The sequence below is a fragment of the Phyllostomus discolor genome, chromosome 5 (assembly GCF_004126475.2).
Source record: "Phyllostomus discolor isolate MPI-MPIP mPhyDis1 chromosome 5, mPhyDis1.pri.v3, whole genome shotgun sequence".
In the NCBI taxonomy this organism is placed as follows: Eukaryota; Metazoa; Chordata; class Mammalia; order Chiroptera; family Phyllostomidae; genus Phyllostomus; species Phyllostomus discolor.
Window position 1 is genome coordinate 169,268,624 of NC_040907.2, and position 13,933 is coordinate 169,282,556.

The window sequence follows — 13,933 nt, forward strand, 5'->3', positions numbered from 1 at the left end:
CTCAGGGTCCAGCTCCCTGATGGCAGGGTCGGGAGGCTTTTTGTTTTGCCTCTGTACCCTGAGCTCATGTCCCACATCCAATTCTCCTGGTGTGAAGCGCTTAGGCAGAGCTCTTTGTCGGCCGTGGATGTGGGTATCAGGCACTGTTCCCTGAAGAACACAGTGCTTGGGTCTCTGTTAGAATGTGACACTGAGGAATAGACCTGGGAGCTCAGAGCTTCCTGTGAACTGCAGAGTGGGGAGCTGCGTGTTGGGTGAGGTGTGAGACAGCAGGAGGCCAAATAATAGGCTCAGGTGAGCCAGGGAAGGTCCTGGGGCTGGTGGCACGATGCAAGGAGAGAGACTGAAAGTTGCTCTAGATGGACACCGCCATCACATCCCCATGTGAGACAATTGGCATCTACAGTAACCCAGTTCTTAGGGTCCTCCTCTGTTAATTGGCGGAGTGTCAGCCAAGGCTATGGTGGCCTGTCTGAGCCACAACACTGACTCTGACAAACAGAAAGGTCATTCCTCGGGCACAGAGTGGCAGGCGATGGCAATGACAGAGAGTTTTGGGCAGCTAGCTGTAGTGTCCTCAGCCAGGGCACGTGTGGGGCGTCTGCTCAGCGGGTGCAATGACATGTTCACGAACCCTGCATCTGGGTGGGCCAATTGTGTGTTCTGCGTCTGACATTTTCCTTCTCTTCTTCACAGCCGCTCAGTCCCATTCGACAGCATGGCCTGGTGAGTTGTCAGCGACCCTCCTCATTTAGGTCTTCTCTGTCTGCACCTCCACGCTTCTCCTCCACTCTGTAGGCCAACCAGTGCCCTGTCAACATGCCCATGTGCACAGGTTCTTTGTCCTCCATCACTGAGATCCCTACAGTGCTACAGCAGGATTGGTGGCATTTATAGGACTGTGTGTATTTTCGATACATTCGTATTCTCCCCGAACACTTGGTTGCCGTCCCTAAAGATGGCCACCAATGTTCAGAGACATGGCCTCCAGTGGCGTGACATTGAGCCTCTCACATCCCAGCTGATGCACTTTTTGTGGGCACTGGACTGTCCAAACCACTGGGGTCCTCCTGTTGGCACATTAGACTTTGGTCTTCTCTCCTGTCTTCACACCTCAACACACTGGCATTCACTATGGTCACACCTGCCTCCCTATGGGGCAGGCCCAGTGTCCACGGGGTGCTGGAGAACTTTGGGACGATGATTTGCTGTGTAGTTGGACACTTGTTTGGCTCCTGCTTATAAATCTATGTCTCTGACCCGTGAGATCCAAACTATAGAGCCAGGTCGGTCCCTGGAACTACCAATGAGCACAAGACTCCGGCTGGGAGAGGGCAAAACTTTTTCAGTTTACAAGAGAAGAGGGCAGGCTTAGGGATTTAGAGGAATCAGTGGGATTTCTAACAGGGCCTCGGACCCCAGAATCCATGCTGACAAATAGTCCTGAGCACATGAAGTTAGGCAGCGGCAGTCTACCCATGGTGAATTGTCCTGTGCCCCCACACAATTTTGAAAGGGTCAGTATTAGTGAGCCCTAACTGTGACCTTTCCCTCTGTTGTCACTTGTAGACACATGGCCAAGCACGTCCACAACCTGGGCACCAGGAAGCACAGACTCAGGTACATATCCTGTCACCCCTGCCCCAGGGGCTCTGCCTCTGCTCCTGGTTCAAGGGTGGGAAGGAACATGATGCAAAGAGGTTGCACGTGGGGGGCTGATCTCTTTGTCTCTATGGAGGGGCTAGTAAAGAAATAGTGTGTGTGGATAGCTTTCCCAAGTGACATAATGGCACGGAATCCGATCTCTAGCGAGATCCTGGGTAGGGGCATAGCAGAGACCCACTTCCATGAATGAGTGTGTGTGCTGTGGCCTGGCTGGTGTGTCCCGCTGACACAGGGGTGTCAACTCAAGCCTCAAGTTGCTGCCGCGAGAATAGGTGGTGAAAGTGTAGGAGACCCCCCTACAGGAACACGTCCCATCACTCCTGGGGCTGTGCCTGTGGTGACCTGGGAGTGATGGGGAGCCTCAGGGTCCCAACCATGGAGAACAGACCCCAGAACCGTGGAGCTCTGCTGGGCGGCCCCTGGTGGAGTCCTGTAGGTAGCCCTGTCACAGCCTCAGTGCCCTCATGGAGGCCTCTGTACATGGGAGGATGCTTTACCTGGCATAATAGGCTCTCTGCTCCTTTCCTGTGTTGAAGGTGATTGTGTGCACGTGTCCAAAGCTGACTGTGTCCCCGGGTGGTTAGGCCATAGGGGTGCCTCAAGGGTCTGGGACCTACCTCAGGCCTGGTGGCTCAAGAGAGTTATGGAGGAGGTGTTCTTGTGCCTTCCCTAGGGTTTGGGACAGAAGGCGCTTTGGACCTGAGGCTGGTGAACGGAGGTGAACGGTGTCAGGGCCGGGTGGAGGTTCTGTACCGAGGCTCCTGGGGCACCGTGTGTGACGACGACTGGGACCTCAATGACGCCAACGTGGTGTGCAGGCAGCTGGGCTGTGGCTGGGCTACATCTGCTCCAGGAAGTGCCCGATTTGGTCAGGGCTCCGGTCCCATAGTCCTGGATGATGTGCGATGCTCAGGGTATGAGTCCTACCTGTGGAACTGCCCACACCGAGGCTGGAACTCCCACAACTGCAACCACGGGGAGGACGCTGGCGTCATCTGCTCAGGTGGGCCTCACACAGGGTGGGTCTCCCTTTCGTCTGGTTATATTGCTCAGAGCTGATAGATTCCCACTCCAGGGCCCCTGCCTGAGCTTCAGAGCATCCTCCCTGCTCCTGGACCTTATTCTCAGGCAGCAGGCACCCAAGAGGTTATGTCACCTGCCCTGAGTGAGAAAGGAGCTTGGTCTGAACGGGACCCCAGCGTTCTCTGGGGATTGCCCGCAGGTTGTCACCAGGGACTGTGGCACCATGGTCTAGCTGAATGTCTTGCTGCCTGTTGGCAGAGTGGGTTGGCTTTTTGTTCTGCCCCTCTACTACAAGCTCATGTCCCACATCCAGTCCTCATGGGGTGAAGCTCATAGGCAGAGCCCTTTGTTGGATATGGATGTGGGAAGCAGGCACTGTTCCCTGACTAGCACAGTGCTTGGGGCTGTGCCAGAATGTGACACTGAGGCACAGACCTGGGAGCTCAGAGCTTCCTGTGAACTGCAGAGTGGGGAGCTGGGGGGTGGGGTGAGATGTGAGACAGCAAGAGGCCAAATAATAGGCTCAGGTGAGCCGAAGAGGGCCTTGGGGATGGTCGCATGATGCGAGGAGAAAGGCTGGAAGTTGCTATACAGGGCCACCGCCATCACGTCCCCACGCAAAACAATTGGCTTCTACAGTAACCTAGTCCTTAGGTTCCTCCTCTGTTAATTCCCGGGGTGTCAGCCAAGGCTATGGTGGCCTTCCTGAGCCATGACACTGACTCTGACAAACAGAAAGTTCATTTCCCGGGCACAGTGTGGCAGCCGATGGCAATGACAGAGAGTTATGGGCAGCTAGCTGTAGTGTCCTCAGCCAGGGCACATGTGGGGCGTCTACTCAGGGGTGCAAGAAGAGGTTCACGAACCCCAGATCTGGGTGGGCAAATTGTGTGTTCCGCGTCTAACATTTTCCTTCTCTTCTTCACAGCTGCTCAGTCCCATTCGACGTCATGGCCTGGTGAGTTGTCAACGTCCTCCTCATTTAGGTCTTCTCTTTCTGCACCTCCACGCCTCTCCTCCTCACTCCAGGAGAATCCCTTCCCTGTGACCATGGGCATGCTCACGGCCTCTCTCTGTCCTCCATCACTGAGATGCCCACAGTGCTGCAGCAGGATTCGTGGCATTGCCAGGACTGCATGTATTGTCCATTCATTCATATTCTCCCCAAACACTTGGTCGTGGTCCCTAAAGATGGCCGCCAGTGTTCAGAGACATGGCCTTCAGTGGTGTGACATTGACCCTGTCACATCCCGGCTCATGGACTTTTTGTGACACTGCAGGGTACAAATCACTGGGGTCATGATGACCGCATATCAGACTTTGGTCTTGTCTCCTGTCTTCACACCGTCAACACACTGGGGTTCAGCATGCTCACACCTGCATGTCTATAGTGCAGGCAGAGGGCCCAGGTGATGTTGGAGAAATAGGGGACAGTGATTTGCCATTAATTGGACACTTGTTTGGCTCTTGCTTATAAATCTATGTCTCTGAACCTTGTGATCAAAGCTCTAGAGTGAGGTCAGCCTCTGAGACCTACCAGTGAGCACAAGACTTAGGGATGGGGAAGGGGAAAGCTTTTTCAGTTTAGAAGAGAATAAAGGAGGCTTAGGGGTTTCCAGGAATCAGTGGGATTTCTAAAAGAGCTTTGGATCACACAGACCTTTGTGACAAGTAGGCCTGAGCACATTAGGTAGGAAGAAGCATGATCACGGAAGCAATTGTCCAGGTGCCTCCACAAAATTTAAACAGAGTCAGTATTGGTGGCCCCTAACTGTGACCTTTCTCTCTTTTGTCACTTGCAGACACATGGCCAAGCACGTCCACGCCCTGGGCACCAGGAAGCACAGACTCAGGTACCTATTGCTGTCACCCCTGCCCCAGGGGCTCTGCCTCTGCTCCTGATTCAAGGGTGGGATGGACCGTGATGGAAAGAGGTTGCACGTGGCCGTTGATATCTTTGTCTCTGTGGAGGGTCTTTGGAAGAAACAGTGTGTGTGGACAGGTCCTACGTGTGCTATAGTGGCACGGGATCCCATATGTAGGGAGATCCTGGGCAGAGGAACAACAGAGACCCCCTTCCATGAATGAGTATGCATGTTCCAGGCCCGGCTAGGCAGTCCCGCTGAGACAGGGCTGGGAGCTCAGACCTCCAGCTGCTGCCCCGAGAAGAGGGGATGAAAGTGCAGGATCGCCCCCTGTCAGGAACACGTCCCATCACTCCTGGGGCTGGGGCTGTGGTTCCCCAGGAGTGTTGGGGAGCCCGAGGGTGTGGACCATGGAGAACAGCCCCCAGAACCGTGGAGCTCTGCTCGGGCAGCCCCATGTGGGTTTCTGGAGGCAGTCCTGTCCCCTCCCTGGGTGCCCTCATGAAGGTTCCCACACCCGGGGAGCAGCCTTTCCCTGGTGCTGAGGGCGTGGAAGCCTTTACCTGAGATAGGCTGTCTGTGCCCCTTTCTTGTGGTGAAGGTGAACCTGTGCACGTGTCCAAAGCTGACTGTGTCCCCGGGTCGGTGGGCCATGAGGGTGCCCCAAGGGGCTGGGACCTGCCTCAGGCCTGGTGGCTCAACAGAGTGATGGAGGAATTGTTCCTGGGCCTTCCCTAGGGAATAGGACAGAAGGAGGTTTGGACCTGAGGCTGGTGAACGGCGGTGAACGGTGTCAGGGCCGGGTGGAGGTTCTCTACCAAGGCTCCTGGGGGACCGTGTGTGATGACGACTGGGACATCAATGACGCCAACGTGGTGTGCAGGCAGCTGGGCTGTGGCTGGGCCACATATGCTCCAGGAAGTGCCCGGTTCGGTCAGGGCTCAGGGCCCATTGTCCTGGACGATGTGCGCTGCTCAGGGTATGAGTCCTACCTGTGGAACTGCCCGCACCGAGGCTGGAACTCGCACAACTGCAACCACGGGGAGGACGCTGGCGTCATCTGCTCAGGTGAGCCTGACACATTTTGGGGTCTTTTTATCTTAGGGTGGAATTTTCTTTGACCTTTGTTCTTATGTCTGTTTTGCCAAAGTTAGAGGGCTTCCTCCTGTCATTACATCTTCCTTAGCCCTGCTACTAGGTGTGTAGTAATCTCTGTCATGGTGTCATGTATGGAGAGCTGAATTTGTGTCCACCCTGAAAATGTGAATCAATCCTTTTTTCTCTAGCTGGTCTTGTCACAAAATGGCATGAGGTATCAATAGTCTGGAAATAGTCTGGAAATGGGGCGTGTGGGCTAGTATTTCAGTAATCTTTTTGTGACTGGTATAGGCTTGTGTTTCACGGGTCCTTGAGTATAAGTTTCCTCAGGGAATGTCGATGTTTTCTGTGTATACCAGGTGTGCAGTGCCAAGGGCAGTGACCCCTGCAAGGGGTGGCAGGATACGTCTTGGAATTTGTTGCCTAGGTTGGGCCTGAAACATTGCCCGTTGTGTGCATCCCTGAGCTAGACTCCTCACTCTTCCCTGTCAGTGAACTGCTACTAGTTGCATGGTGGACATTTTCCTTGTGTTCACTCAGTCACTCGGTCTGTATACAGAGTGAATCACCCTGACATTGGACATGATTGCACAGGCTGTTCCTGCTTTCTGACCAGGGTATTCTTCTAGGGTCAGAGAGCAAAAGCCCCGTCTCTCCCCAGCCCCCGTGACAGGGGACAGGTATGCCTGAGTCTTTGATCTTCTCAGTTTCTTCCTGCTGTGCCACCTTCTGTGCCACATTGTCTGATCTGACCCTCCCTCCCTCACAGCTGCTGGGTACCAGTCCACAGCCACACCAGGTGAGTCCCTCTGGCCCTGACCGCTGTCTCGCTGCCCACCTGAGCATCCCCCCACCAGTAGCTCCAGGAGGGGCCTGTGGAGCTTTCTGCCTTCCAGTCCCTTCCCTGATACTCCAGAGTGTTAAATAGGGTTAGTGGAGCCCATGACACATTGATCCACCAGTCTGGCTTAGCAGGATGAGTGGATTTGGGCTGCAGTGGGTACCCATAGCTGGTGACAGAGGAGGCTGTGCCCTGGTGTCATTTCTGCTTGAAAGCTGTGTCTGGGCCAAATGTTACGTGTGATGAGAGAACATAGCTCTTTTATGCCAGAGACTCTCTACAGAGCTTCCAATGATGCTTTCACCAGAGAGCACTATGTCAGGAAAGCTTTGTCAGGAATTGCTCTTATAGATTGTACCACTTGGTTACCATTGTGAAGGCCATTCAGGGCCATGGTTTTGGCTCAGTGCAAACTGTCAGAAAAGGCCCCCTTCTCTCCAATCCACAGAGCTCCCCCGCCCCCACTGTCCCTGACCCCAGATCACTAGACCCAACATTAATTCTATGCCCTTCTTCCTAAACCTGTTTTGTTTCCTTTCCAGATTGGTGGTACACGAGTCCTTCCTATGGTGAGCATCATTTGGACCTAGCCAAAGCCTCGCACTCAGCACTATAGTCAATGTGCTCAAATCTTGGGTTAAAACACTTGCCTACTAATCACCTCATCCAATGTGGTGGGGTCCCTCTACCTTATACCTAACAGAGTATGGGATATATTAGCAGGGCGTTTTGGTTTGCAAGTGACAGGAACCCAGCTCAAACTCCCTGGAGCTAGAAGGGAACTCCATGGCTCAGATATCTAGGACATTTAGTGGTAACTCTAGCTTCAGGTATAGCTGGATCCAGAAGTTCCATGGTCGTCCCATGTACTTTCCTTACCTCTACCTTCTTATGTGCATGTCTTCACTATCAGCTTGCTTACTACACATGATGGCCATTTGCCAGCCCCAACTGTACATCCCACCAAGAGATAGATTTTGTTTGTAACGCAGCTGCCAAGTCCTAGGAGGACTCTGAGCAGCTTGCTTGACACTAGGTGCCTTGTCACAAATTATTTCCATTTGTGCTGATGGCCAGATAGGGTCTCATGCCCACCTTCCACTTCCCCAGGGGAGAGGGGGAGGATGTGGCACTAGGTTTTCCTTGAACCTCATGGGGAGTGGTGTGGGTTGTTGTTTTTTCTGTTTAATAGGAAGGAGGGTTACTACTGCGATAAATATCAGGGCAAGCTTTGGGTGCTCAGTGGAGAACGAGCCTCCAGAACTAGCTTCAATCCCAGTAGAATGGTGTCCCCTTATGCAGGATGGGTCATCTGAAGATGGAGTCTCCAAAGTGAGGTCCTAGGGCAGTAACAGCTGGGAAGCTGTCACTGGTGGTTTCCTGAGGCAGGTGCCCAGATTGATCCCAGTGGTCACTGCTAGGGCAGCTGCTGGCTTCCCTGCTTCTCCCCTTGCATCCCAAGGCCGGGCTCAGCCATTGACTTGCTGGGCACTGTGGAGCCCAATCAGAGAACATGTGTCTCAGCTCACACTGAAGGTTCCATAAAAAAGCCCCTTGAGGATAAAGGGTGACACACAGGCTTCGGTCAAGTCCTAATACTGAAAGACAAAAACCTGAACCCAAAGTCTTGGCCCTGAAAGACTTCTGAACCTCACTCACACCATAGAACTTCTTCCTTCAGGAGATACAGGAGAATGTGAATTTTTATGTCCCCTTCTAGGGCCCAATTCCAGTTTGGCCCTGAGGCTGGTGAATGGAAGTGATCAGTGTCAGGGCCGGGTGGAGGTTCTCTACCAAGGCTCCTGGGGGACCGTGTGTGATGACGACTGGGGCCTCAACGATGCCAACGTGGTGTGCAGGCAGCTGGGCTGTGGCTGGGCCACATGGGCCCCTGGAAATGCCCAGTTCGGTCAGGGCTCGGGGCCCATTGTCCTTGACAATGTGCGCTGCTCAGGGCACGAGTCCTACCTGTGGAATTGTCCCCACAATGGCTGGAACGTACACAACTGTGGACATTACGAGGATGCAGGTGTCATCTGCTCAGGTGGGCCTCCCAGACATTGGGTTTCTGTTGTTTTTTTTTTTAATTTTATTTTAATTAGTGTTCAGGTACATTTTTCTGTTCTTTACTCCCATTTCAGCCCACCCACCCATCCCTCCCCACCTCCCTCCCATTTCCACGCACCCCCCTAGTTTTTGCCCATGTGTCCTTTATATTTGTTCCTGTAAACCCTTCCCATTCTTCCCTGAAATTCCCTCCCCTCTCTGCTCTGGTCACTGTCAGCCTGTCCTCTATTTCAGTGTCTTTGACTATATTTTGCTTGTTTCTTTGTTTTGTTGATTAGGTTCCTGTTAAAGGTGATATCATGTGGTATTTGTCTCTCACCGCCTGGCTTGTTTCACTTAGCATAATGCTCTCCAGCTCCATCCACGCTGTTGCAAAGGGTAGGAGCTCCTTCTTTCTTTCTGCTGCATAGAATTCCATTGTGTAAATGTACCATAGCTTTTTGATCCGTTCATTTACTGATGGGCATCTAGGTTGCTTCCAGCACTTGGCTCTTGTAAATTGTGCTGCTATGAACATCGGGGTGCATAGGTTCTTTTGTATTGGTGTTTCAGGATTCTTAGGATATAGTTTCAGCAGTGGAATTGCTGGGTCAAAAGGCAGATCTATTTTTAGTTTTCTGAGGAAGTTCCATACTGTTTTCCATAGTAGTTGTACCAGTCTGCAGTCCCACCAGCAGTGCAGTAGGCACCCCTTTACTCCACAACCTCTCCAACACTTGTTGTTTGTTGCTTTGTTTAAGATGGCCATTCTGACCAGTGTGAAGTGGTATCTCACTGTGGTTTTAATTTGCATCTCTCTGATAGCTAGCAATATTGAACATCATTTCATGTGTCTCTGGATCCTCGGTATGTCCTTCTTGGAGAATTGTTTGTTCAAGTCCCTTGCCCATTTTTTAATTGGGCTGCTTGTCTTCTTAGAGTGTAGTTGTGTAAGTTCTTTATATATTTTGGAGATTAAACCCTTGTCTCAGGTATCATTGGCAAATATATTTTCCCATACAGTCGGTTCTCTTTTTATTTTAATAATGTTTTCTTTAGCCATGCAGAAGCTTTTTATTTTGATGAGATCCCATTTGTTTATTCTTTCCTTTATGTCCCTTGCTCTAGGGGACAAGTCAGTAAAAACGTTTCTGCATGAAATATCTGAGATTTTCCTACCTACGTTCTCCTCTAGGACTTTAATGGTGTCACGATTTATATTTAAGTTTTATCCACCTTGAATTTATTTTTGTGTAAGGTGTAAGTTGGTGCTCGATTTCGTTTTTTTTGCACGTAGCTATCCAGTTCTCCCAACACCATTTGTTGAAGAGGCTATTTTTACTCCATTTTATGTTGCTGCCCACTTTGTCAAATATTAATTGACCATAGAGACTTGGGTTTATTTCTGGGCTCTCTGTTCTGTTCCATTGTTCCATGTGCCTGATTTTATGCCAGTACCAGGCTGTTTTGATTACTGTGGCCTTGTAGTATAGTTTAGTGTCAGGTATTGCGATCCCTCCTACTTTACTCTTCTTTCTCAAAATTGTAGCGGCTATTCAGGGTTGTTTATGATTCCATATAAATTTTTGAAGTGTTTGTTCTATGTCTGTGAAATAAGCCATTGGTACTTTAATAGGTATTGCATTGAATGTGTAAATTGCTTTGGGTAGTATGGACATTTTGATATTAATTCTTCCAATTCACGAACATGGTATATGTTTCCATTTGTTTGTGTCTTTCTTGATTTCTTTCCTGAGTGCTATGTAGTTTTCTAAATACGGGTCTTTTACCTCTTTGGTTAGGTTTATTCCTAGATATTTTATTTTTCTTTTTGCCATTTCAAACGTGATTTTTTTCTTGATTTCTACTTCTGCTGTTTCATTGTTGGTGTACAGAAATGTCTTTGATTTCTGGATATTGACTTTGTATCCCACTGTTTTGCCAAATTCATTTATTAGGTAGAGCAGTTTTTTGGCTGAGTCTATAGGATTCTCTATGTACACTATCATGTCATCTGCAAAAAATGACAGTTTTGTTTCCTCCTTTCCAATTTGGATGCCTTTTATTTCTTTTTCTTGTCTGATTGCTATGACTAAAACTTCCAGTACTACATTGAATAGAAGTGGTGAAAGTGGACAGCCTTGTCTTGTTCCTGATCTTAGTGGAAAAGATTTTAGTTTTTGCCCATTGAGTATGATGTTGGCTGTAGGTTTTTCATATATGGCCTTTATTATGTTGAGGAATGCTCCCTCTATTCCCACTTTGCTGAGTGTTTTTATCAGAAATGGGTGCTGCACCTTATCAAATGCTTCTTCTGCATCTATTGATATGATCATGTGATTTTTGTTTTTGCTTTTGTTTATGTGGTGTATTAGATTTACTGATTTGTGAATATTGTACCATTCTTGCATCCCTGGGATGAATCCCACTTGGTCATGGTGTACGATCTTTTTAATGTATTATTGGATGTGGTTTGCCAATATTTTGTTGAGGATTTTATTGATTGGCCTGAAGTTTTCTTTCTTTGTTGTGTCTTTATCTGGTTTGGGGATTAGGATGATGCTGGTCTCATAAAAAGAGTTTGGGAGTCTCCCATCTTTTTGGATTTTTTGGAATAGTCTGTGAAGGATAAGGGTTAGCTCTTCCTTAAATGTTTTGTAGAATTCTCCTGTGAAACCATCTGGTCCAGGGCTTTTGTGTGTCGGGAGTTTTTTGATTACTGCTTCAATTTCATTTGCTGTTATTGGTCTGTTCAGGCTTTCTGCTTCTTTTTAATTGAGTTTTGGAAGATTATATTTTTCTAGAAATTTGTCCATTTCAGCTAGATTTTCAAATTTCTTGGCATACAGTTCTTTGTAGTAATTTCTTACAGTCCTTTGTATTTCTGTGGTATCTGTTGTAATCTCTCCTCTTTCATTTCTGATTGTGTTTATTTGGGTCTTCTCTTTTTTTCTTGATGAGCCTGCTTAAAGGCTTGTCAATTTTGTTTATCTTTTCAAAGAGCCAGCTCCTGGATTCATTGATCCTTAGAATTGTGCTTTTAGTCTCTATGTCATTTAATTCTGCTCTGATCTTGGTTATTTCCTGCCTTCTACTTGCTCTGGGCTTTCTTTGTTGTTGTTCCTCGAGTTCTTGTAGATGTAGGGTTAGGTTGTTTGTTTGAAATGTTTCTATCTTTTTTAGGTAGGCCTGTATTGCTATAAACTTCCCTCTCAGAACTGCTTTTGCTGTGTCCCAGAGTTTTTAGGTTATTGTGAGTTCATTTTCATTTGTTTCCAGAAACTTCTTGATTTCTTCCCTAATTTCATTCTTGACCCATTTATTGTTTAATAGCATGCCATTTAATCTCCATGGTTTTGAATGTTTTGGATTTTTTCCTTGGGGTTGGTTTCTAGTTTCAGTCCCTTGTGATCTGAGAAAATGCTTGGTATGATTTCAACTTTCTTGAAATTGTTGAGGCTTGTTTTGTGTCCTATCATGTGGTCTATCTTTGAAACTGTTCCAAGTGCATTTGAAAAGAATATGTATTTAGCTTCTTTGGGGTGCAGGGCTCTCTCTGTATATCATTTAAGTCCATTTCCTCTAGGGTATTGTTCAATGCCACAATATCTTTGTTGATATTTTGTTTAGAAGATCTGTCCGTTTTTGGCAGTGGGGTGTTAAAATCCCCACTATAATTGTGTTGCTGTCAATATCTTTATTGAAGTCCTCTAAGATTTTCTTTACATATTTGGGTGCTCCTGTGTTGGGTGCAATATATGTTTATAATGTTTATGTCTTCTTGGGGGATTCTTCCCTTGAGTATTATGAAGTGGCCTTCTGGGTCTCTCTTTATGGCCCTTTTTTTGAAGTCTATTTTGTCTGATATGAGTATTGCTACCCCAGCTTTTTTTCCTGTCCGTTTGCTTGGAAAATTTGTTTCCAGCCCTTCATTTTCAGCGCGTGCAGGTCTTTTATCCTGAGATGGGTCTCTTGTAGCAGCATATGTGTGGGTCATGCTTTCTTATTCATTCAGCTATTCTATGTCTTTTGATTGGAACATTTAATCCATTTACATTTGAGGTTATTATTGATAGGTACTTATTCATTGCCATTTACGTGCCTGTGTTCCTCTCTCTCTCTCTCTCTCTTTTCCTCCCTTTCCTTAAAGCAGTCCCTTTGGTACCTCTTGTAGAGCTGGTTTGGTGGAGGTATATTCTTTTATACTTCTTGGGTTTCTGTTTTCATATGGTTCCCTTCAAGCACGTGTTCCTCTTTGCACTGGGCTGCCCACCCTGGATTTCCCTGGTAGGCGGGCAGTTTCCCTGAGAACCTCATCAATAGATGACCTTGATTTTATGGTTGGCTACAGTGTGATCCCTAGATGGACCCCTGGAGCAGACAAGGGTTTAATGTACAAATTCCCCCCACAACTGTTTTGGGGGAGATGAACCCCTGAGGTTTACCTTTATGACTTGGCTCTCCTTGAGAGCCTGCAGACGCATTCCTCAGTGCCATGAAGGGCACAGGCCTCAGGCATCAGCACCTGTGTCTTGGGATCCTGAGGGCATGTTCCAACACATCCTGGGCAGTGAGACTGACCGAGTTTCCTTCTCTTTCTTGCAGCTTCACAAAGCAATCAGACTACCCCAGGTGAGTCACTACAGCCCAGCCTTCTTCTCTGGGCCTCCACCCTCTTGTGTTTTTAGAAGCAGGAGAAGAACGGGCTCCTTACAGGGAGTGATTTCCCTCTGAGGACTCTGGGCTTTGTCACAATGACCAGCTGAGTCTCCAGGACCATGGCTGTCACTGAGTTCAGCCTGGAGAGTCCCTTGGACCCCTGCCATCACTGGCCACCTGTGCTCATTGGGAGAGGGGGGCGGTGGAAGAGGTTTTGGCCCTCTGGTCCTTCCAGGTGCCATTCACTGTCCTAGTCAGCCTGTGGAAAGTCATGACCATTTCAAAAACACAGCCAAGTAAAACCCTGATGCATGCTCATCCGTGAAAGAATTCATTCATGTGGAGAGTACAGCCCCCAAAGTGCCCTTTGTGTCATAATGGCAATGTTCAGTGGCATATATGTTGGGCAGTGCTGGTGTGTGGCTCTTCTTGGCCATTCAGTGGGCAGTGGAGTGAGTGGTCAAGGCTCTGAGACATCCTGCAACAAGGAAGAGGATTTCACTTCTTCTTTTAAATGGCAGGCCATTGGATTTAAACATTTCCAGTAAAATCCTAAAATCACTTCCTTGTCTTTCTAGGTTGGTGGCAGCCAACCTCAACAACCACTGAGGGTAAGTCTCAGGTTTCTCCACCTCATGCATAGGCTTGGCTGCCCTTGGTGCAGATGCTGGCGGGTGCACAGGCTCTCTCACCCTGCATACCCCCACTCCCAGGCTAGCCCCACCACGCCCTACAC

General features: G+C 48.7%; 1 protein-coding gene across 1 annotated transcript in view; it reads left to right on the top strand.

Annotated features, from left to right (window-relative positions):
- Positions 1-13,933, top strand: part of DMBT1 (deleted in malignant brain tumors 1) — a 313,958-nt gene that overhangs the window by 42,680 nt on the left and 257,345 nt on the right. Inside the window, exons 21-28 of the mRNA XM_036027425.1 lie at positions 697-726; positions 2,339-2,668; positions 3,617-3,646; positions 4,491-4,541; positions 5,292-5,621; positions 6,421-6,450; positions 7,035-7,061; positions 8,213-8,536. Coding sequence (XP_035883318.1) covers positions 697-726; positions 2,339-2,668; positions 3,617-3,646; positions 4,491-4,541; positions 5,292-5,621; positions 6,421-6,450; positions 7,035-7,061; positions 8,213-8,536 — 1,152 coding nt within the window. The remainder of the gene's footprint in view (positions 1-696; positions 727-2,338; positions 2,669-3,616; positions 3,647-4,490; positions 4,542-5,291; positions 5,622-6,420; positions 6,451-7,034; positions 7,062-8,212; positions 8,537-13,933) is intronic.